This window comes from Cherax quadricarinatus, chromosome 36 (assembly GCF_038502225.1).
Source record: "Cherax quadricarinatus isolate ZL_2023a chromosome 36, ASM3850222v1, whole genome shotgun sequence".
NCBI classification, from domain to species: Eukaryota; Metazoa; Arthropoda; class Malacostraca; order Decapoda; family Parastacidae; genus Cherax; species Cherax quadricarinatus.
The window spans coordinates 23,710,039-23,732,098 of record NC_091327.1 but is presented as its reverse complement, the minus strand read 5'-3'; the positions used below and the strand labels follow the sequence as shown (position 1 = coordinate 23,732,098).

At 40.4% G+C, this 22,060-nt stretch overlaps 1 protein-coding gene across 1 annotated transcript in view; it reads left to right on the top strand.

The window, feature by feature from the left end:
* The window catches only part of l(2)k09848 (lethal (2) k09848), a 49,330-nt gene that overhangs the window by 11,715 nt on the left and 15,555 nt on the right, over nt 1-22,060 (top strand). Inside the window, exons 4-6 of the mRNA XM_070091584.1 lie at nt 760-970; nt 10,689-10,790; nt 17,117-17,217. Of these exons, the coding sequence (XP_069947685.1) occupies nt 760-970; nt 10,689-10,790; nt 17,117-17,217 (414 nt within the window). The remainder of the gene's footprint in view (nt 1-759; nt 971-10,688; nt 10,791-17,116; nt 17,218-22,060) is intronic.

Here is a 22,060-nt window from a genome sequence, read left to right as displayed (position 1 = left end):
ATACTGTTCACATACATGCTTCAATGTAAACACTTGATCTACACATCCCCTACCCATTCGAAAGCCTCCTTGCTCATCTTCAATCCTGTTCTCTGTTGTACCTCTAATTCTTTCAATAATAATCCTACTATACACGTTACCTGGTATACCCAGTAAACTTCTTTCCCTATAATTTTTACAATCTCTCTTGTCCCCCTTCCCTTCATATAAAGGAATAAACTGTTTTCCCTATAATTTTTACAGTCTCTTTTGTCCCTGTTCCCTTTATATAAAGGAACTGAACATGCTCTCTGCCAATCCCTAGGTACCTTCCCCTCTTTCATACATTTATTGAACAAAAGCACCAACCACTCCAAAACTATATCCTCCCCTGGTTTTAACATTTCTGTCATGATCCCATCAGTTCCAGCTGCTTTTTCCCCCTTCAGTCTGCCTAATGCCTCACACCCCCCCTCACACTCACATCCTGTTCTTATATATAATCAATCAGTCATTCTAGTGTGTCTATACTGTTTCATATTTCATAAGGCAAAGAAATCTGTGAGTGTAAACGTTGCTCTAGACTATAATAGTGTCAAGCACTTCGCTGTGTGTTCAATAGCTGCGGTAGCTTTTAAAGTTTTATTCCAGCAGAGCTAGATCCAGTCTTATATGGGCTTACTACACAAAATGCAGTGGAACTACACTGTTGCTATAATAAAATGTATACATACACATATACATCCAGACATATAAAATTAGTTCGTGTTTACTTTTCAGCGTTACCATAACTGCTGTCAAGTCAGGTCAAGTGACACTCTGGCGTGGGGAAAGCTCAGTTGAGATAAATGCGCTAACAAGTGGAGAATTCTTGACGCGTATGAGGCAGGACCCAGCATCACCAAATATGATAGCTACCGGAGGAAAGGAAAATGAGCTTCAGGTGTGGGATTTGGAGCATCCAGCAGAACCTATATTTCAAGCCAAAAATGTATGTGGTCTCTTATTCACCTGTTCTGTTACCAAACTCAAGCTTCTGTTTGTTCATCTCAGTGTGTTTGTGTTGACTGAGTTTTAGCTCCTGAATCCAGTGGGTTTTGTTATGTTTACACTTCAGTTCATGAATGGAATTTGCCTCTACAATCTCCTCCCATATACCTGGAGGTCATTCCGGGGATCAGCGCCCCCGCGACCCGGTCCATGACCAGGCCTCCCGATGGATCAGGGCCTGATCAACTAGGCTGTTACTGCTGGCCACACGCAGTCCAACATACGAGCCACAGCCCGGCTGATCTGGCACTGACTTTAGGTATCTGTCCAGCTCTCTCTTGAAGGCAGCCAGAGGTTTATTGGCAATTCCCCTAATGCTTGATGGGAGGCTGTTGAACAGTCTTGGGCCCCGGACACTTATGGTGTTTTCTCTTGGTGTACCAATGGCACCCTTACTTTTAATTGGGGGCATTTTGCATTGCCTGCCCAGTCTTTTACTTTCGTAGGGAGTGGTTTCTGTGTGCAGATTTGGGACCATTCACTTGGATTCACTTGCTCACCAAGTCAGTGCATATGTGCATATTTTTCCACATATACATTGAGATCAGGCTGTTTAAGTTGCTTGCTTAACTGTTTGACTGTTGGTGTCGTATATATATGTCTTACGAGCCAGTGTTTTTGATGTATTAACCCTTTCAGGGTTTTTTAGCATGGCTCGCTGCTGGTGCCACATGACTCTCGTCGCCACTGCCACCACCACCACCACCTGCTGCCCCACGCACATCATTCATCCCCATTGTAACAATATCATCATCTTCACTATCAGTTCGTGGTGTAGGGCCATGGGATGCACTCCAAGATTTACTCCTCACCCTTGGAAGAGCATATGGCACACTACCAGAACGCATGCTGCGTCGTATATACTGCCGTTTCACTGGAGAATATTCACCCTCATTGTTGCACCTAGAACTGCTTTCAGTAGCTTTGAAATCACTATCACTATCACTTTCACTGCTCACATCTGAGTCTTGTACATGGGCAAATAGTTTCCTCTTTCGTCCTGGTATGGGTGAACGTGAATGAGACGGCCCAGCACCAGAGGTGGAAGGTTGTGGGTCATCTAGATTTTCATCACTAATTACGTTATCCTGGGCACTGCTTTCGGTTACACCCTCTCCAGAACCATGAAATTCACTTTCACTGGCACTTCCATCGCTGTTAGGGCTATCACTTGGGAACAAAAGGCCTCCAATCTGCCGAGGAGTGAGGCACTTCTTACCGCGAGGCATGGTGAAAATGGACTACAAAGATGGCGTTCCCACAATGCACCACTGAGTCCTCTATTTTTTCACAGGGCGCACATCCACCACGCAGACCCATTCTCTCACATGTAGGCCTACCAGCTTTCTCCTGCTTGATTTGAAGCCGCTAGAATTTATGCGTATTAATACGTCAAAGACAGTGGCTCGTAAGACGTATATATACGACTGAAACAGAGGGTTAAGGCACTCGTAACCGTTTCACCACCAGACAAGAATAATCCCTAAAATTGGGATTAAGTTAAACTCTCAGCATATATGCTCTGAAATACTCTTCATATTAATTCTCTGCACCAAGCAAAACCAAAACTTCTTAAAAATTATGCCTGGTTTGATGAAAAAAGGGAACGAAAACTTAAAGCCACCATCAGCATAATGATTGTAGATGAATGGTTCAGAGAACCGACACGTTGGTAAATTAGACACATGTGCAACTCTTGGGTATCTTTTTTGAGGAAACGTTTCGCCACACAGTGGCTTCATCAGTCTATACATTCTCCTTTGTATGGACTGATGAAGCCACTGTGTGGCAAAACGTTTCCTCAATAAAGATACCCAAGAGTTGCACATGTGTCTAATTTGCCAACATAATGATTTTTTAACACTTACTGTAATTTTGCTATTATTTATGGAACAATTTTCATATAAATTTGAGGGATAAAGTATAAAATTATATTCTAGAATACTGTGTATGCAATACTACCAGGTAAATAGTCATGTTCTTAGGACCACTGTACTATTCATGTGGTACAAAAGTCTTTAAACTTTCCCTTAACATTTCTCAAAGCACACTTCTCTACACTCCTCTCACTTTCACATGCAGAAACATTAACTAAAACTCTGTTCTCACATTTTGCATTACACTACTAAACTACCCCTTCTCTCATTTCAACATTTTTGCCTGCTGTCCTTCCAGAATTGTTCATTCAACATTACTGCTACACCACCTTTAGCATATTCAGACAACTAAAGTTCAAATAAATTTACTAGCTTTATTATAATTATTTTTTTTTTGTACTTTACACAAATAACCCAGATTGAAACGTCGTCATAAGTTTCAGTTTCTTATGTGTGGATTATTTGTGTATTGTGCCTTTTCATTCTTTGAGAAACACATTTATTATTATTCTTTCTTTCAACACACCGGCCGTATCCCACCGAGGTGGGGTGGCCCAAAAGGAAAAACAAAAGTTTCTCCTTTCACATTTAGTGATATATACAGGAGAAGGGGTTACTAGCCCCTTGCTCCCGGCATTTTAGTCGCCTCTTACAACACGCATGGCTTACGGAGGAAGAATTCTGTTCCACTTTCCCATGGAGGTAAGAGGAAATAAACAAGAACAAGAACTAGGAAGAAAATAGAAGAAAACCCAGAGGGGTGTGTATATATATGCTTGTACATGTATGTGTAGTGTGACCTAAGTGTAAGTAGAAGTAGTAAGACGTACCTGAAATCTTGCATGTGTATGAGACAGAAAAAAAAGACACCAGCAATCCTACCATCGTGTAAAACAATTACAGTGGACCCTCAACCAGCGATGTTAATCCGTTCCTGAGAGCTCATCGTTAATCGAAATAATCGTTAGTCAAGTTAATTTTCCCCATAAGAAATAATGGAAATCAAATTAATCCGTGCAAGACACCCCAAAGTATTGAAAAAAAAAATTTTTACCACATGAAATATTAATTTTAATACACACAAACTGAAAAAGACATGCACAGTTACATGACACTTACCTTTATTGAAGATCTGGTGATGATTGATGGGATGGGAGGAGGGGAGACTGTTGATCTTAGTGTTTAGAAGGGGAATCCCCTTCAATTAGCACTTGAGGTAGCAAGTCTTTTTCTGGGGTTACTTCCCTTGTTCTTTTAATGCCACTAGGACCAGCTTCAGAGTCACTGGACTTCTGTTGCACAACATATCTGTCCATAGATACATGTACCTCTCGTTCCTTTATGACTTTCCTAAAGTGGTTCACAACATTGTCAGTGTACAGGTTGGCAACACGGCTTGCAATAGCTGTGTCAGGGCGATTTTCATCAAAAAAGGTTTGCACTTCAAGCCACTTTGCACACATTTCCTTAATCTTAGAAGTAGACAACTTCTTCAGTTTCTCTCTCCCCTCCTCTGAAGCAGTTTCCTCAGGTCTGCCCTCTTGCTGTTCAAGATGATCTAGCAGCTCATCAGTGGTTAGTTCATCATTGTCCTCCTCCACCAGCTCTTCCACATCCTCCCCACTAACCTCCAACCCCAAGGACTTCCCCAATGCCACAATGGATTCCTCAACTGGCATAGGATTCTCAGGGTTAGCCTCAAACCCTTCAAAATCCCTTTTGTCTACACATTCTGGCCACAGTTCTTTCCAAGCAGACTTCAAGGTCCTCTTAGTCACTTCCTCCCAAGCCTTACCTATAATGTTTAGACAATTGAGGATGGTAAAATGATCTTTCCAAAACTCTCTTCGAGTCAGTTGAGTTTCTGAGGTCACTACAAAGCACCTTTCAAACATAGCTTTTGTGTACAGTTTCTTGAAGTTGGAAATGACCTGCTGGAACATGGGCTGCAGGAGAGGAGTGGTATTAGGAGGCAAAAACTCCACCTTAATGAAGCTCATGTCCCTAGAAAGTCGCTCTGCCAAGTCTGAAGGATGACCAGGAGCATTGTCTAATACCAGGAGGCACTTAAGGTCTAATTTCTTTTCAGTTAGGTAATTTTTCACATTGGGGGCAAATGCATGGTGTAACCAGTCATAGAAAAAGTCCCTAGTGACCCATGCCTTACTGTTTGCCCTCCACAGCACACACAAATTAGCCTTGAGGACATTGTTTTTCCTGAACACTCTGGGAGTTTCAGAGTGATACACCAATAAAGGCTTCACTTTGCAATCACCACTAGCATTGGCACACATCAACAGAGTAAGCCTGTCTTTCATAGGCTTATGTCCTGGGAGTGCCTTTTCCTCCTGAGTAATGTAGGTCCTGCTTGGCATTTTCTTCCAAAATAGGCCTGTTTCATCACAATTAAACACTTGTTCAGGTTTCAGTCCTTCACTGTCTATGTACTCCTTGAATTCCTGCACATATTTTTCAGCCGCTTTGTGGTCCGAACTGGCAGCCTCACCATGCCTTATCACACTATAAATGCCACTACGCTTCTTAAATCTCTCAAACCAACCTTTGCTGGCCTTAAATTCACTCACATCACTAGTTGCTGGCATTTTTTTAATTAAATCGTCATGCAACTTCCTAGCCTTTTCACATATGATCGCTTGAGAGATGCTATCTCCTGCTATCTGCTTCTCGTTTATCCACACCAATAAGAGTCTCTCAACATCTTCTACCTCTTGTGATCTCAGTTTCGAAAACATAGTTGCACCTTTGGCAAGAACAGCTTCCTTGATTGCCGTTTTCTTGCCCACAATAGTAGCGATGGTTGATAGGGGTTTATTATACAACCTGACCAGCTCAGAGACACGCACTCCACTTTCATACTTAGCAATGATCTCTTTCTTCATCTCCATAGTAATTCTCACCCTTTTTGCTGTAGGGTTGGCACTAGAAGCTTTCTTGGGGCCCATGGTGACTTACTTTGCAGGTGCAATCACTTCAAAGGCTGTGATAATATGAAATGTTCCAGTTGTATGTTTGGAAGCGACCGCGGTGGCTGGCTTGTAAACAATGGCACCCACGGGACAAGTGAGGCACGCTCAGGCCAAAGCGGACGCGTCTCGTACGGAACGAATAGCGCTGGTCGGGTTTTTAAGCGCTAGCCAAGGCAAAATTTTTGTGTTAAAATGTATCGCTAGTCAGATTTATCGTTAATCGATGCCATCGCTGGTTGAGGGTCCACTGTACAGGCTTCCGTTTTACACTCACTTGGCAGGATGGTAGTTCCTCCCTGGGTGGCTGCTGTCTACCAACCTACTACCTAGGTTATTATTATTATTATTATTATTATTATTATTATTATTATTATTATTATTTCAACGTACCAGCCGTATCCCACCGAGGTGGGGTGGCCCAAAAGGAAAAACGAAAGTTTCTCCTTTCAAATTTAGTAATATATACAGGAGAAGGGGTTACTAGCCCATTATTATTATTATTATTATTATTATTTTTTTTTTTTTTTTATTTTTTTTTTTATTTTTTTTTTTTTTTTATTTTTTTTTTTCCATGGGGAAGTACATAGAGGAGAATCTTTCCTCAGTAAGCCATGTATGTCATAAGAGGCTACTAAAATGCTGGGATCAATGGGCTAGTAATCCCTTCTCATGTATAAATTGCTAAATGTAAAATGAAAAAGATTATGAAAGTGTTTGTTCTTTTTTGGGCCATGCTGCCTCGGTGGGAGATGGCCAGTGCGTTTAAAAAAATTATTATTATTGGTATTATATATGTAGTAAGTTCTTTGATTGCTTTATATATAGTGTGAGGGTGTTAGGAGTGAATGGAAACGAATGGTTTTTGGGACCTGATGAGCTGTTGGAGGAATGTGAACAGGGTAATGTTTTGTGAAGGGATTCAGGGAAACCTGTTACTCAGACTTGAATTCTTGGAGGTGGGAAGTACAATGCCTGCACCTTGAAGGAGGGGTTTGGGATACAGCCTCTCCTCACTTAACGATGGAGTTAGGGGCCTAAGACCCCGTCGGTAAACGATATCCTTGCTAATCGAGGAATCACCCCTTACTGACACTTCAGAGATGTCACCACCCAGAATTAAAACATTCAGTTTTATGTTTGCTGGGAAATTCCTTTCAATCTGTTTATTATTAATGGTAATACAACATGAAATAGGTCAGTGACTTACTGATTGCTTGGGAATTTTTTTTTTTTCAGTCTTTGCATAGGGTAAGAGTGATTTTCTATAGTTACCCTTCAGGCACATAACGTTTTCTGTTATGGTTGCAATCTTTTTTTTTTTTTTTTTTTTTTTTTATATATCCCTCCCGGCCCTTCACCCTTCAATACCTCTCTATATAATGTCAGTTATTATTAATCTGGGCATCTTTATCATGCTTCTACATTATTTATGTTATACCTAATATTATTCTGGAATAAATATGATAGGTATATAGCCTTTATTGATAGTAATAGTATAATTATATAATTTTTTTATAGTGCCGTGAGCTTACACATCTGTACATCATGGTGAAGCATGAGTTACTGAGAGACATTGCTGACGCCCTCTCCCTCTCTCTCGTATAGCCCGGCACACCCTCCATTATCTCTCCATATATGTTTTTATTAATATGGGGGTCTTTATCATGCTTCTGCTACCTAGTTATTATGGCTTGAAAGCCTGTCGATGCTTTCACTGTTTCTTTCACTCTATCTATATCCTTCAAGATAGTGGGAATGGTAGAACGCACCAGCTTTAAGTCATCAGCTATCACTTACACTTTCTTACCAGCTTCATACTCGTTTATAATTTTCATTTTCACCTCAAGATTGAGAGCCTTCCTTTGTTTCTTGATGCTTCCTTGAGGTGAAGTAAAGATCTTCCTTTTCTCTGACATCTTGTACTATGGGATGCACAATAAAGTGCAAATTTGTACAAATATGTAGTCTTGGAAACAATGAAAGCTAGTATACTCAGTGGCTGTAGGAAGCAGACTGAGATACAGTACTTGATGCTCAGATGCCTCGCTGCCTGTTTCCATGACCCTAATAATAATAATAAATACTACAAATAATAATAATATAATCATAAAAATAATAAATAATCGCTCTGGAATGATTTAACCCTTTGAGGGTCGCCAGGCCCTCTCAGAGACTTGTTCTCAGGGTCGCCAAAATTTAAAAAAAAAAAATTATTTTTTATGAAAAGATAGAGAATCTTTTCCCGATCATAATGACACCAGAAGTATGAAATTTGATGGAAAACTTACGGAATTATGCTCTCTCTAAGTTAGCGGTCTCGACGATGTTTACGCATCGGCGATTTTGCCCAATTTGAGCCCTATTTTCGGCCAATTCCAGTGTTCTAGTTGACAAAAATCATAAATATTTCGCTAGAACTCCGTTTTTTCTATCGAATGAGTACAAGAAACCACCCATTTACCGATTTCAACTATTCAATAAAGTGGTCAGAATTTAGCAATTTTGCCAATTTCACACAAATTTCAAAAGATGCCAATTTCCGAATAGGGTCCAGAATAAACAAGAAAGACATTCCTGGCACTAAAACAACATTTCCTCTGTTCATTAGTCACATCCCCACGCCCCTCTTACATTTCTTTTGCTTTCCACTTTGAATTTTTATTCTCACAAAAATTAGAAGATTTACTACTGTTATGCAGACTACTGTATTAGTGTAGAAATGGTATAAATAATATCAGCGCACTTGTGAAAGGATATTAATAGATTCACCAGTTGACGTGTATTGGACACGTGGCATGATTTGTTTACTTTTGAACTTTAGCAAAAATCGAACATTTCTGCTACTTTGAGCTCAATTTCAAGTTACTTTTCATTGTGAAACCAATCAAAATCATTCTATAAAGTAAGACCAGGAAAACTAGAATACAACCATAAATACCATACGAAAATACAGTGCAAAGTCACTGTTTTAAACCAAAAACACGGTCAAAGTTTTTTTTTCTCATTATGCACTGTGTGCTGCAGGATTTTTTTATACTGTGCACACTGACCACATAGACCCATTCTTTCATATGTAGGCCTACCAGCTTTCTCTTGCTAGATTTGAGGACGCTAGAATTTATGCGTACTAGTATGTCAAAAACCCTGGCACGTAAGCCATACTAGTACGTCGGAAACCCCGAAAGGGTTAAATGTCATATATATTTTGTACAGATTTGGTAGCTGACATTTAAATCACTCCAGAGCGATTATTATTATTACCAACCACATACCTTGTTCATAGAGTTTAATCATTTAAGCTACCATGAGAGACACAGAATGTAATAATAATATAATAATAATAATAATAATAATAATAATTAATAATAATAAATAAAAATAATAATAATGTAGGTAGTAGGTTGGTAGACAGCAATCGCCCAGGGAGGTACTACCGTCCTGCCAAGTGAGTGTAAAACGGAATCCTGTAATTGTTTTACATGATGGTAGGATCGCTGGTGCCTTTTTTCTGTCTCTTAAACATGCAAGATTTCAGGTACGTCTTGCTTCTTCTACTTACACTTAGGTCACACTACACGTACATGTACAAGCATATATATACACACCCCTCTGGGTTTTCTTCTATTTTCTTTCTAGTTCTTGTTCTTGTTTATTTCCTCTTATCTGCATGGGGAAGTGGAACAGAATTCTTCCTCCGTAAGCCATGCATGTTGTAAGAGGCAACTAAAATGCCGGGAGCAAGGGGCTAGTAATCCCTTCTGTATAAATTACTAAATTTAAAAAGAGAAACTTTTGTTTTTCTTTTTGGACCACTGCGTCGGTGGGATACGGCCAGTGTGTTGAAAGAAAGAAAGAATAATAATAATAAGAATAAGAATAATCGCTCTGGGTTGCTTTAAATGTCAACTACAAGAAATATATGAAATATGTATGACATTGAAAGTACCCCAGAGTGATTAATTATAATAAAATATATTATTGGTATTATCACCATCGATATATCTTTTTCACTGAGTAATCATTTTATAATTAAGCTGCCACGAGAGACTGAGTATGTAAACACAGACGAATACACCAGCTAACCCCTTTGTTGTGCTTCTTCCATTTTCCTATCTCTCCTCTTCCAAGTGCCACTGGACTTTTATCTTGTACTATGGGGTGCACAATCAAGTACAAATTTATAGACAAAATATGTAGTCTTGGAGATTGCTTGATACTGAGACCCATCACTAACCCATTTACAATGAACTTCTATTGTACGTTTTCCATTTAACTCTTCCAAGTGCTGCTGCACTTCTATCTTGTACATGGGGTGCACAATCAAGTACATATTTGTACAAATATGTAGTCTTGGAGACTTTAAAAGCTAGTGTACTGAGTGGCTGTAAGGAGGAGATTGGGATGCTTAACACTGAGACTCTGTGCTGCCCATTTCCGTGGCCCAAGTTCTCGTATGGCATGCAATATTGACTCATCAGAGAGCCTATCATAACTCCGAGTTGTCAGTAAATGAGTACGTTGGTAAGTGAGGAGAGGCTGTATCTGCTGTTTGGAGTGACGTCTGAACTGGCATATTTGAGCACCTCTGCAAAGCCGGTGATTATATGAGAATGGTGGTGAAAGTGTTGAATGATGGTGAGTGTTTCTTTTTTGGGTCACCCTGCCTCAGTGGGAGATGACCAATGTTTTGAAAAAAAAAAAATATAGTTTATATTGACATCCATTTACATAACCTCCTTTGTATACACAATATTATATAGAAAGTAGATTAATTTTTATTATGTATTTTGTGCAGGTGAAACCAGATATGCTTCAGCTGCGGGTCCCTGTTTGGGTGTCTGACATTGCATTTCTGGAGGAGAAGCACTGTGTGGCAGTCTCTTCTAGATATAAGCATGTAAGCTATTTTTAATTTATTATTATATTTTTGGTTAATAGTGCCTCTTAGGCATCTTTTTTTCTTTTGTTTTTTTTTTGGGGGGGGGGGATGGGGTCACCCCTACCTGAATGGGAGATAGCTGGTGTTTTTTTATTTTTATTTTTATTAGCACATTGGCCAATTCCCACCAAGGCAGGGTGGCCCGAAAAAGAAAAACTTTCATCATCATTCACTCCATCACTGTCTTGCCAGAGGGGTTCTTTACACTACAGTTATAAAACTGCAACATTAACACCCGTCCTTCAGAGTGCAGACACTGTACTTCCCATCTCCAGGACTCAAGTCCAGCCTGCTGGTTCCCCTGAATCCCTTCATAAATGTTACTTTGCTCACACTCCAACAGCACGTCAAGTATTAAAAACCATTTGTCTCCATTCACGCCTATCAAATATGCTCACGCATGCTTGCTGGAAATCCAAGCCTCTCACACACAAAACCCCCTTTATCCCCTCCCTCTAACCCTTCCTAGGCTGACCCCTACCCTGCCTACTCTCCACTACAGATTTATACACTTTTGAAGTCATTCTGTTTTGTTCCACTCTCTCTACATGTCTGAATGACCTCAACAACCCCTCCTCAGTCCTCTGGATAATAGTTTTGGTAATCCCACACCTCCTAATTTCCAAACTATGAATTCTCTGCATTATATTCACACCACACATTGCCCTCAGATATGACATCTCCACTGCCTCCAGCCTCCTCCTCGTTGCAACATTCATCACCCATGCTTCACACCCAGAGGGCTGAGGAAGGGTTGTTGAGCTGGTTCGGACATGTAGAGATGGAGCGAAACAGAATGACTTCAAGAGTGTATCAGTCTGTAGTGGAAGGAAGGCGGGGTAGGGGTCGGCCTAGGAAAGGTTGGAGGGAGGGGGTAAAGGAGGTTTTGTGTGCGAGGGGCTTGGACTTCCAGCAGGCATGCGTGAGCGTGTTTGATAGGAGTGAATGGAGACAAATGGTTTTTAATACTTGACGTGCTGTTGGAGTGTGAGCAAAGTAACATTTATGAAGGGATTCAGGGAAACCGGCAGGCCAGACTTGAGTTCTGGAGATGGGAAGTACAGTGCCTGCACTCTGAAGGAGGGGTGTTAATGTTGCAGTTTAAAAACTGTAGTGTAAAGCACCCTTCTGGCAAGACAGTGATGGAGTGAATGATGGTGAAAGTTTTTTCTTTTTCGGGCCACCCTGCCTTGGTGGGAATTGGCCAGTGTGTTAATAAAAAAAAATAATTACAAAGTCTCATTAAATGTCGTATATTACGTTAATATAAGCACTTTCATTAATCCATCTATGATATTTTTTCAAAATTATATAATAAACATGATACATAACATATAAAGATGATAAATACACTCCACTGTAGAATAAATAAACATAAATATGAGATGTGGTACCCAGACAACTTGTACAAGTGACAGCAAGAATAACGTTTTCTTTAGTCCAACATAAGAGAAAATGTGTTACTGGGGGTAACTGTAGAAAATTATTCCTTTTGTGTGCCTTCACTCAAAGCGTCATTTCTTCTAAAAAATGGTCTTACGTGAGAATGGGAGTGTTCCTCTTTACTTATTCTACCGTATCAACGTAGAGACAACTTGTACACAATGTAACTTGTACACAAACCAGACGTGTTTGCCTGGCTTGTTTACAAAACTAGCGTTGGCCTGGTTTGTTTACAAAACTCCGCGAGTGTCCTCTCTCATGTACTCATTCTCTCTCTCTCTCTTATTTACTCGTTTTATCTCATTTACTCACCTCTGACCCTACGTTAAGAGTACAAATATTTTAAGGTAAGTAATGAGTGAACTGTATATGCATTTTATCGCTCTGGGATGCTTAAATGTTATAGAATATCATGTGTAGGTGGGTTGGCCTGGTATGGTAGCCTGGCTGGCTACCATACATACCACACTTGATTTCTTGCAATAAATACTACTCATCTCACCCTAGATTAAGACTACAAATATTTTAAGGTAAGTAATGAGTGTACTATATGTGTACATTTTTACTTTTTTATTGTTTTTTAATGCCTAGTTCTATTGCTAACTTATTATATGTTAGTGTAAACTTGTTATCTAGTATTTATATGCATTTATAAGTGGAAAAAAAGGTGTTCCACTTTATGGCGATTTCCGCTTTACGTTGGTAGCCTGGAGCCTAACTTGCCGTATAAGTGGGGTCCTACTGTACCAACACTCTTATATGGGTGTGAAGCTTGGGTTGTAAATGCTGCAGCGAGGTGGCGGCTAGAGGCACTGGAGATATACTGTCTAAGGGCAATGTGTGGTATAAATATTATGCAGAGAATTTGGAGTGTGGAAATTAGGAGGAGGTGTGGAGTTACTAAAAATATTAGTCAGAGGGCTGAAGAAGGGTTGTTGAGGTGGTTTGGTCATTTAGAAAGAAAATAAAGTAGAATGACTGGTGGGGTGTGGGTTGTCCTCGAAAAGGTTAGAGGGAGGGGGTAAGGGAGGTTTTGTGGGCGAGGGGCTTGGACTTCCAGCAAGCATCTGTGAGTGTGTTTGATAGAAGTGAATGGAGACGGATGGTTTTTAAGACCTGCCAAGCTGTTGAGTGTGAGCAGGGTAATATTTTGTGAAGGGATTCAGAAAACCGGTTGGGAGGACTTGAGTCCTGGAAATGGGAAGTACAATGCCTGCACTTTAACCCTTAAACTGTCCAAACGTAGATCTACGTTCACCTGCGTGGTGCTCCAAATGTTTTGAAAAATAAAAAAATCGTTTTTTGTTTTTAAATTAAAGAGGGCAATTTTCTGTGTGGTATAAGACCAAAAAAAAATTTTTAGGACCAGTACTTACCGAGATATAAGACTACAAAGTTGGCTCTGGATGCTCACCTGATGGCAACATCCAGTCCTGCTGCTTGTAGAAGTGTTGCCAATTTACCTTTTTTTCTCGTTTTTATTTTAATTTATATAATTTTTATGTTCTGATAATTACAATTTATAATAGTTCTTGTGATTTCATAGCCAATCTTTGTTCTGACACTAATATTATGTACTGAAATAGTACTCAAATAGTAACAATCACACTCACAGGTGAACATTTTCACCTGCCTTGGTCATTGACTATTGTCTAGAAATATATACAAAGTATTTATAGGTCCCAGCAATGTTTTAGACATGCTGGAGTATGAAACTCCTTGAAGAATGGTGTTGTGACAAGGGTCAGATAAGTGACAGCCAGTGACATTTGATGAATGTGTGCTTCTGGAGGGGGTAACCTTGCCTTTATATGTTTTTACTCTTGCACACAAACATGTCTGTGTATGTCTGTGTCAGTCTATCTGTCTGTCTGCCTGTATCTGTCTGTCTAGCTCTGTTTGTCTAGTTCTGCTTGTCTGTCTTTCTGCCTGTGTGTCTGTCTTTCCATCTGCTTGTCTCTGTCTCAGGGAGCGGCTGGTAAACCTGTTGGTTTGTGGTTTATGAGCCGCTCCCAGATTGCTGAGCAAGTGACACTGCTGTTACTTGCATCATGTTTATTTATGTCTTATATCTACAAACACTGTATAGCACTTGGCCTGGAATTTTTGGGTTATCCTAAGTAATTTACATTATGTATAATAACTGTATTTATGAGTACATGTGAGAGATAGAGATATAGAGAGATATACAGATAGACAGTGATATAGACAGATAGACAGATATAGTCAGATAAACAGATACAGACATAGAGATATAGACAGCCAAAGCCAGCCAGCCAGCTGAATACATAAGAACATAAGAAAGAAAGAACGCTGCAGCTGGCCTACTGGCTGATGCAAGGCAAGTCCATGTCACCCACCCCAGCTTAGACCAATAATCCACCTAGTCAGGTGACATCCACTGAAAGAAGGAGCACTGCATCTGACCTAGTAGCACAAGCTAATCAGGTCCAATCACACCCACCCACACTCACTCATGCATTTATCTAACCTATTTTTACTTTCCTCTTAACCCTTAAACTGTCCAAACGTAGATCTACGTTTGCATGCTTAGTGCTCCAAACGTAGATCAATGTTTTATTTTTCATTCCTTGAAATTTGGCACAATAGGCTTGAATCGCCTAGACATGAAAGAATGGGTCTGTGCACTCAGTGTGCGCACTATTAAAAAAAATCTGGGAGCACTAAGTACCTTGCGGGAGCACCAGTTCAATTGAGCGCCATCTAGAGCAAATAGCATGGCAAACACCAGGGATTCACTGATGCCATGTTGCATTAATACTCCCATTTTAAGAGGAAAGTAAAAACAGGTTAGATAAATACATGAGTGAGTGTGGGTGGGTGTGAGTTGGACCTGACTAGCTTGTGCTACTAAGTCTGATGTCATGCTCCTTCCTTCAATGGATGTGACCTGACTAGGTGAGTCATGGGTCTAAGCCGGGGGGGGAGTGAGGGTGATATGTACCTGCCTTGCATGGGCCAGTAGGTCTGCTGCAGTGTTCCTTCTTTCTTATGTTCTTATGTATTCAGCAGGCTGGCCGGCTGGCTGTCTCTGGCTGTTTCTGTGTCTATATCTCTATCCTTCTATATCTCTGCCTATCTGTATCACTGTCTATCTGTATATCTGTCTGTCTGTATCTCTGTCTATCTATATCTCTGTCTTACATGTACACATAAGTACAGTTATTATACTTTTTTTTTTTTTTTTTCAACAAGTCGGCCGTCTCTCACCTAGGATAACCCAAAAATTCCAGGCAAAGATAGATAGGTAGATAGATAGATAGATAGACAGAAACATGTTTGTGTGTATCAGTGAAAACAAAGCCAGGATTCCCTGAGCACCCATTTATCAAATGTCATCGAGCTGATAACAGATGCCATAACACAATTCTTCAAGGAGTGCGATATACATATACTCCAGGCAAACAGCAAGACAGATAAGCAGAGACAGGCAGGCAGACAGATAGACAGGCAGATAGACAGACATAAATAGACAGAGAGAGACAAGACATGTTTGTGTAACAGTGATAACAAATACAGCGAGGGTTAGCTGAAGCAGTGGGCATTCATCAAATGTCACTAGGCTGTCAACAGTATAGGGATGCCTTTCATAATAACATGCTTCAAGGTATATGCCAGGGTATCTAAAACATTGTTAGGACCTATAAATACTTTGTATATATTTCTAGACAATACTAAATAACCCAGGCAGGTGTAAATGTTCACCTGTCAATGTGATTGTGTCTATTTGAGCACTATTTCAGTACCAAATATTAGTGTCAGAACAAAGATTAGCTATGAAATTACAAGAACTATTATAAATTGTAATTATCAGAACAAAAAATATATAAATTAAAATAAAAACGAGAAAAAAGGTATATTGGCAACACTTCTGCAAGAGGTAGGAGTCGATGTTGCTGACAGGAGAGCATCCAGAGCCAACTTCACGGTCTTATATCTCCGAAAGTACTGACCCTAAAAAAAATTTTGTTAATCCTATAACATATAGAAAAATGTACTCTTCATTTTAAAAGAAAAAAAATTATTTTTTTATTTTTCAAAATACAGTGGACCCCCGCTTAACGATCACCTCCAAATGCGACCAATTATGTAAGTGTATTTATGTAAGTGCGTTTGTACGTGTATGTTTGGGGGTCTGAAATGGACTAATCTACTTCACAATATTCCTTATGGGAAAAAATTCGGTCAGTGCTGGCACCTGAACATACTACTGGAATGAAAAAAGTTCGTTAACCGGGGGTCTACTGTATTTGGAGCGCCACGTGAGTGAACGTAGATCTACATTTAGACAGTTTAAGTGTTAAAATGCGAGTGTTAATATGATATGACATCAATGAATCACTGGTATTTGCCATGATATTTGCTCTAGCTGGCACTCAATTGAACTGGTGCTCCCACAAGTTACTAAGTGGTCCCTGATTTTTTTCATAATGTTCACACTGAGTGCACAGACCCATTCTTTCATGTCTAGGCGAATCAGGCCTATCGCGCCAAATTTGAAGGAATGAAAAATAAAACGTCGATATACATTCGGACCACTGTGCACGTGCACGCATATCTACGTGTGGACAATTTAAGGGTTAAAGGAGGGGTTTGGGATATTGGCAGTTTGGAGGGATTTCTAAACTGTTGCATCTGAGCACCTCTGCAAAGACAGAGATTATGTGTGAGTGAGGTGAAAGTGTTGAATGATGATGAAAGTATTGTTTTGGGGGGATTTTTTCTTTCTTTTTGGGTCACTCTGCCTTGGTGGGAGACAACCGACGTGTTGAAAAAAAAAAATTATTATCATGGCTTCAATGCTATATTTTATTATCTAGGTGCGGCTGTATGATCCACAGAGACAAAGGAGGCCAGTTCTTAGCTTTGAATGGGAAGAATCACCACTTACATGTATAAATTCAGTGTCTTCTAACTGCAGGTGAGTTATGTTATATAGTATTTTATAATAAAACAAAACAGTTTATAAGATTGTTGAATTCAGCTTTAAAGCTGTACTGATTCTCCTAAATTTGATATGTATATTCTTGAAGTATTTATTAATTGACATAAATAACTTATTTTAAAACGTAGACAGTGGCAAATGCCGATAAGTGGGAATAAAGACACTGGTAGGAGAGGATTCTTTTATTTTGCCCAAGGCTGGGCTTTATCAGGTACACAGGATTGAACAAATGCAGGTACCATCCGACTTACGACCAAGCTTGGTTCCGACCAACTGGTCGTAAGTCAAAATGGACGTAAGTCGAACCTTTGAAAATTGCCGACATACTGGGTAGGGCATAATGTCAAACCTTTCCTATATAAACTACCTACATAGTACTGTAATGTACAATCATTATTTCATGCTTTTTACCATAATTTACTTCTATTGTTACATTTTAATTATTTATGTATTGTATATAATGTATACAGGTCTCCCTCAACATTCACGAGGGTTAGGGGATCAAGAGCCTCGCGAATGTTGAGAAATCGCGAATGTTTGGTACCCCAATATATTGTAGGGAAATATAATACAATACTTCTTCCTTAACTTGTTGAACCATGAACAATCATAAAATATATGAAAACGTCGTAAATTGTACTACATACATACATACATGTTATGGTTTAATAACATGTATGTTATTAAATACCACTGCCTCCACTTCCTCGACCACTGTGAGTCCCTACTACCCTCCCTCCGACCCCCCCCCCCCCAACTGGCAGCCAGCCCTCCCACCAGTGTGGTGTGTGTTTTGTTTGTTCATTATTTGCTATTAAACTACAGTATAAATAATGTAAACCCATTCATGACTGCATATTGGAATGACTATTCGGACAGGTATTGGACGGTGACATCATGTGCTTACTCTTGAACACAGCAAAGAATCAAACATTTCTGCTACTGCTGATAATAACAATAGTAGTAGTAGTAGTAGTAATAATAATAATAATAATAATAAATTTTTATTATTATTATTATTATCACACTGGCCGATTCCCACCAAGGCAGGGTGGCCCAAAAAAGAAAAACTTTCACCATCATTCACTCCATCACTGTCTTGCCAACATTAACATTAACACCCCTCCTTCAGAGTGCAGGCACTGTACTTCCCATCTCCAGGACTCAAGTCCGGCCTGCCGATTTCCCTGAACCCCTTCATAAATGTTACTTTGCTCACACTCCAACAGCACGTCAAGTATTAAAAACTATTTGTCTCCATTCACTCCTATCAAACACGCTTACGCATGCCTGCTGGAAGTCCAAGCCCCTCGCACACAAAACCTCCTTTAACCCCTCCCTCCAACCTTTCCTAGGCCGACTCCTACCCCGCCTTCCTTCCACTACAGACTGATACACTCTTGAAATCACTCTGTTTCGCTCCATTCTCTCTACATGTCCGAACCACCTCAGCAACCCTTCCTCAGCCCTCTGGACAACAGTTTTGGTAATCCCGCACCTCCTCCTAACTTCCAAACTACGAATTCTCTGCATTATATTCACACCACACATTGCCCTCAGACATGACATCTCCACTGCCTTCTCCTCGCTGCAACATTTATCACCCATGCTTCACACCCATATAAGAGCTTTGGTAAAACTATACTCTCATACATTCCCCTCTTTGCCTCCAAGGACAAAGTTCTTTGTCTCCACAGAGTCCTAAGTGCACCACTCACCCTTTTCCCCTCATCAATTCTATGATTCACCTCATCTTTCATAGACCCATCCGCTGACACGTACACTCCCAAATATCTGAATACATTCACCTCCTCCATACTCTCTCCCTCCAGTCTGATATCCAATCTTTCATCACCTAATCTTTTTGTTATCCTCATAACCTTACTCTTTCCTGTATTCACTTTTAATTTTCTTCTTTTGCACACCCTACCAAATTCATCCACCAGTCTCTGCAACTTCTCTTCAGAATCTCCCAAGAGCACAGTGTCATCAGCAAAGAGCAACTGTGACAACTCCCACTTTATGTGTGATTCTTTATCTTTTAACTCCACACCTTTTGCCAAGACCCTCGCATTTACTTCTCTTACAACCCCATCTGTAAATATATTAAACAACCATGGTGACATCACACATCCTTGTCTAAGGCCTACTTTTACTGGGAAATAATTTCCCTCTTTCCTACATACTCTAACTTGAGCCTCACTATCCTCGTAAAAACTCTTCACTGCTTTCAGTAACCTACCTCCTACACCATACACCTGCAACATCTGCCACATTGCCCCCCTATCCACCCTGTCATACGCCTTTTCCAAATCCATAAATGCCACAAAGACCTCTTTAGCCTTACCTAAATACTGTTCACTTATATGTTTCACTGTAAACACCTGGTCCACACACCCCTTACCTTTCCTAAAGCCTCCTTGTTCATCTGCTATCCTATTCTCCGTCTTACTCTTAATTCTTTCAATAATAACTCTACCATACACTTTACAGGTATACTCAACAGACTTATCCCCCTTTAATTTTTGCACTCTCTTTGTCCCCTTTGCCTTTATACAAAGGAAGTATGCATGCTCTCTGCCAATCCCTATGTACCTTACCCTCTTCCATACATTTATTAAATAATTGCACCAACCATTCCAAAACTATATCCCCACCTGCTTTTAACATTTCTATCTTTATCCCATCAATCCCGGCTGCCTTACTCCCTTTCATTTTACCTACTGCCTCACGAACTTCCCCCACACTCACAACTGGCTCTTCCTCACTCCTACAATAAATAATAAATAAGATAGGATTGAAGAAGGAAATTGTACAAAAATACGAGGGAGTGGTTGATTAGTGTCCATGCTCTTCCAAACATTTCACAATAATTCATTGTGTTTGGTGCTTGTAGATTGAGTGCGACTGGAGTGGTAGAGGCAGTGGTTGAGGAAGCAGTTGAGGCAGTGGGTGAGGCAGTGGTTGAGGCAATGGTAGAGGCAGTGGGTGAGGCAGTGGTAGAGGCAGTGGTTGAGGCAGTGGGTGAAGCAATGGTAGAGGCAGTGGGTGAGGCAATGGTAGAGGCAGTGGGTGAGGCAATGGTAGAGGCAGTGGTTGAGGCAGTGGGTGAGGCAGTTGTTGAGGCAGTGGTTGAGGCAGTGGTTGAGGTAGTGGGTGAGGCAATGGTAGAGGCAGTGGGTGAGGCAGTGGTTGAGGCAGCAGTTGAGGCAATGGTAGAGGCAGTGGTTGAGGCAGTGGTTGAGGTAGTGGGTGAGGCAGCAGTTGAGGCAATGGTAGAGGCAGCAGTTGAGGCAGTGGTATTTAATAACATGTTATAAATAATAATAATACATATTACTAATAACATGTGGGTGAGGCAATGGTAGAGGCAGTGGGTGAGGCAGTGGTTGAGGCAGCAGTTGAGGCAGCAGTTGAGGCAATGGTAGAGGCAGTGGTTGAGGCAGTGGTTGAGGTAGTGGGTGAGGCAGAGGTTGAGGCAATTGTAGAGGCAGTGGTTGAGTCAGTGGGTGAGGCAGTGGGTGAGGTAGTGGGTGAGGCAGTGGGTGAGGCAGTGGGTGAGGAAGCAGTTGAGGCAGTGGGTGAGGCAGTGGTCGAGGCAGTGGTATTTAATAACATGTTATAAATAATAATAATACATATTACTAATAACATGTGTTATCATTATTATTAACAAGCATGTTATTAAATACCACTGCCTCGACCACTGCCTCACCCACTGCCTCAACTGCTTCCTCACCCACTGCCTCACCCACTACCTCACCCACTGCCTCACCCACTGACTCAACCACTGCCTTTACCATTGCCTCACCCACTGCCTCACCCACTGCCTCAACCACTGCCTCACCCACTGCCTCACCCACTGCCTCTACCATTGCCTCACCCACTGCCTCACCCACTGCCTCACCCACTGCCTCACCCACTGCCTCACCCACTGCCTCACCCACTGCCTCACCCACTGCCTCTACCATTGCCTCACCCACTGCCTCACCCACTGCCTCAACTGCTTCCTCAATCACTGCCTCTACCACTCCAGTCGCACTCAATCTACAAGCACCAAACACAATGAATTATTGTGAAATGTTTGGAAGAGCATGGAGACTAATGTCCACTCCAGCATAAACAAAGCCACACTGACGATGTGTCAACCACTCCCTCGTATTTTTGTACAATTTCCTTCTTCAATTCTATCGTATTATTATTATTATTATTATTATTATTATTATTATTATTATTATTATTATTATTATTATTACTATTATTACTATTATTATTACTATTATTACTATTATTATTACTATTATTATTACTATTATTATTACTATTATTATTACTATTATTATTACTATTATTACTACTATTATTACTACTACTACTACTACTACTACTACTACTACTACTACTAACTACTAACTACTAACTACTACTGCTACTACTGTTATTATTAGTAGTAGCAGAAATGTTTGATTCTTTGCTGTGTTCAAGAGTAAGCACATGATGTCACCGTCCAATACCTGTCCGAATAGCCATTCCAATATGCAGTCATGAATGAGTTTACATTATATGTACTGTAGTTTAATAGCAAATAATGAACAAACAAAACACACACCACACTGGTGGGAGGGCTGGCTGCCAGTTGGGGGGTTCGGAGGGAGGGTAGTAGGGACTTGCAGGTGGTGGGAAACTTAAATATGATTTGGCGGTTGGTAATTCGCGAATGTGTGAAGCCTGCGAAAGTTGAAAACATGAATGTTGAGGGGGACCTGTACATGGTAGTGAACTGTATTGTAAATTTTACATAGCATACAGTATCATATGT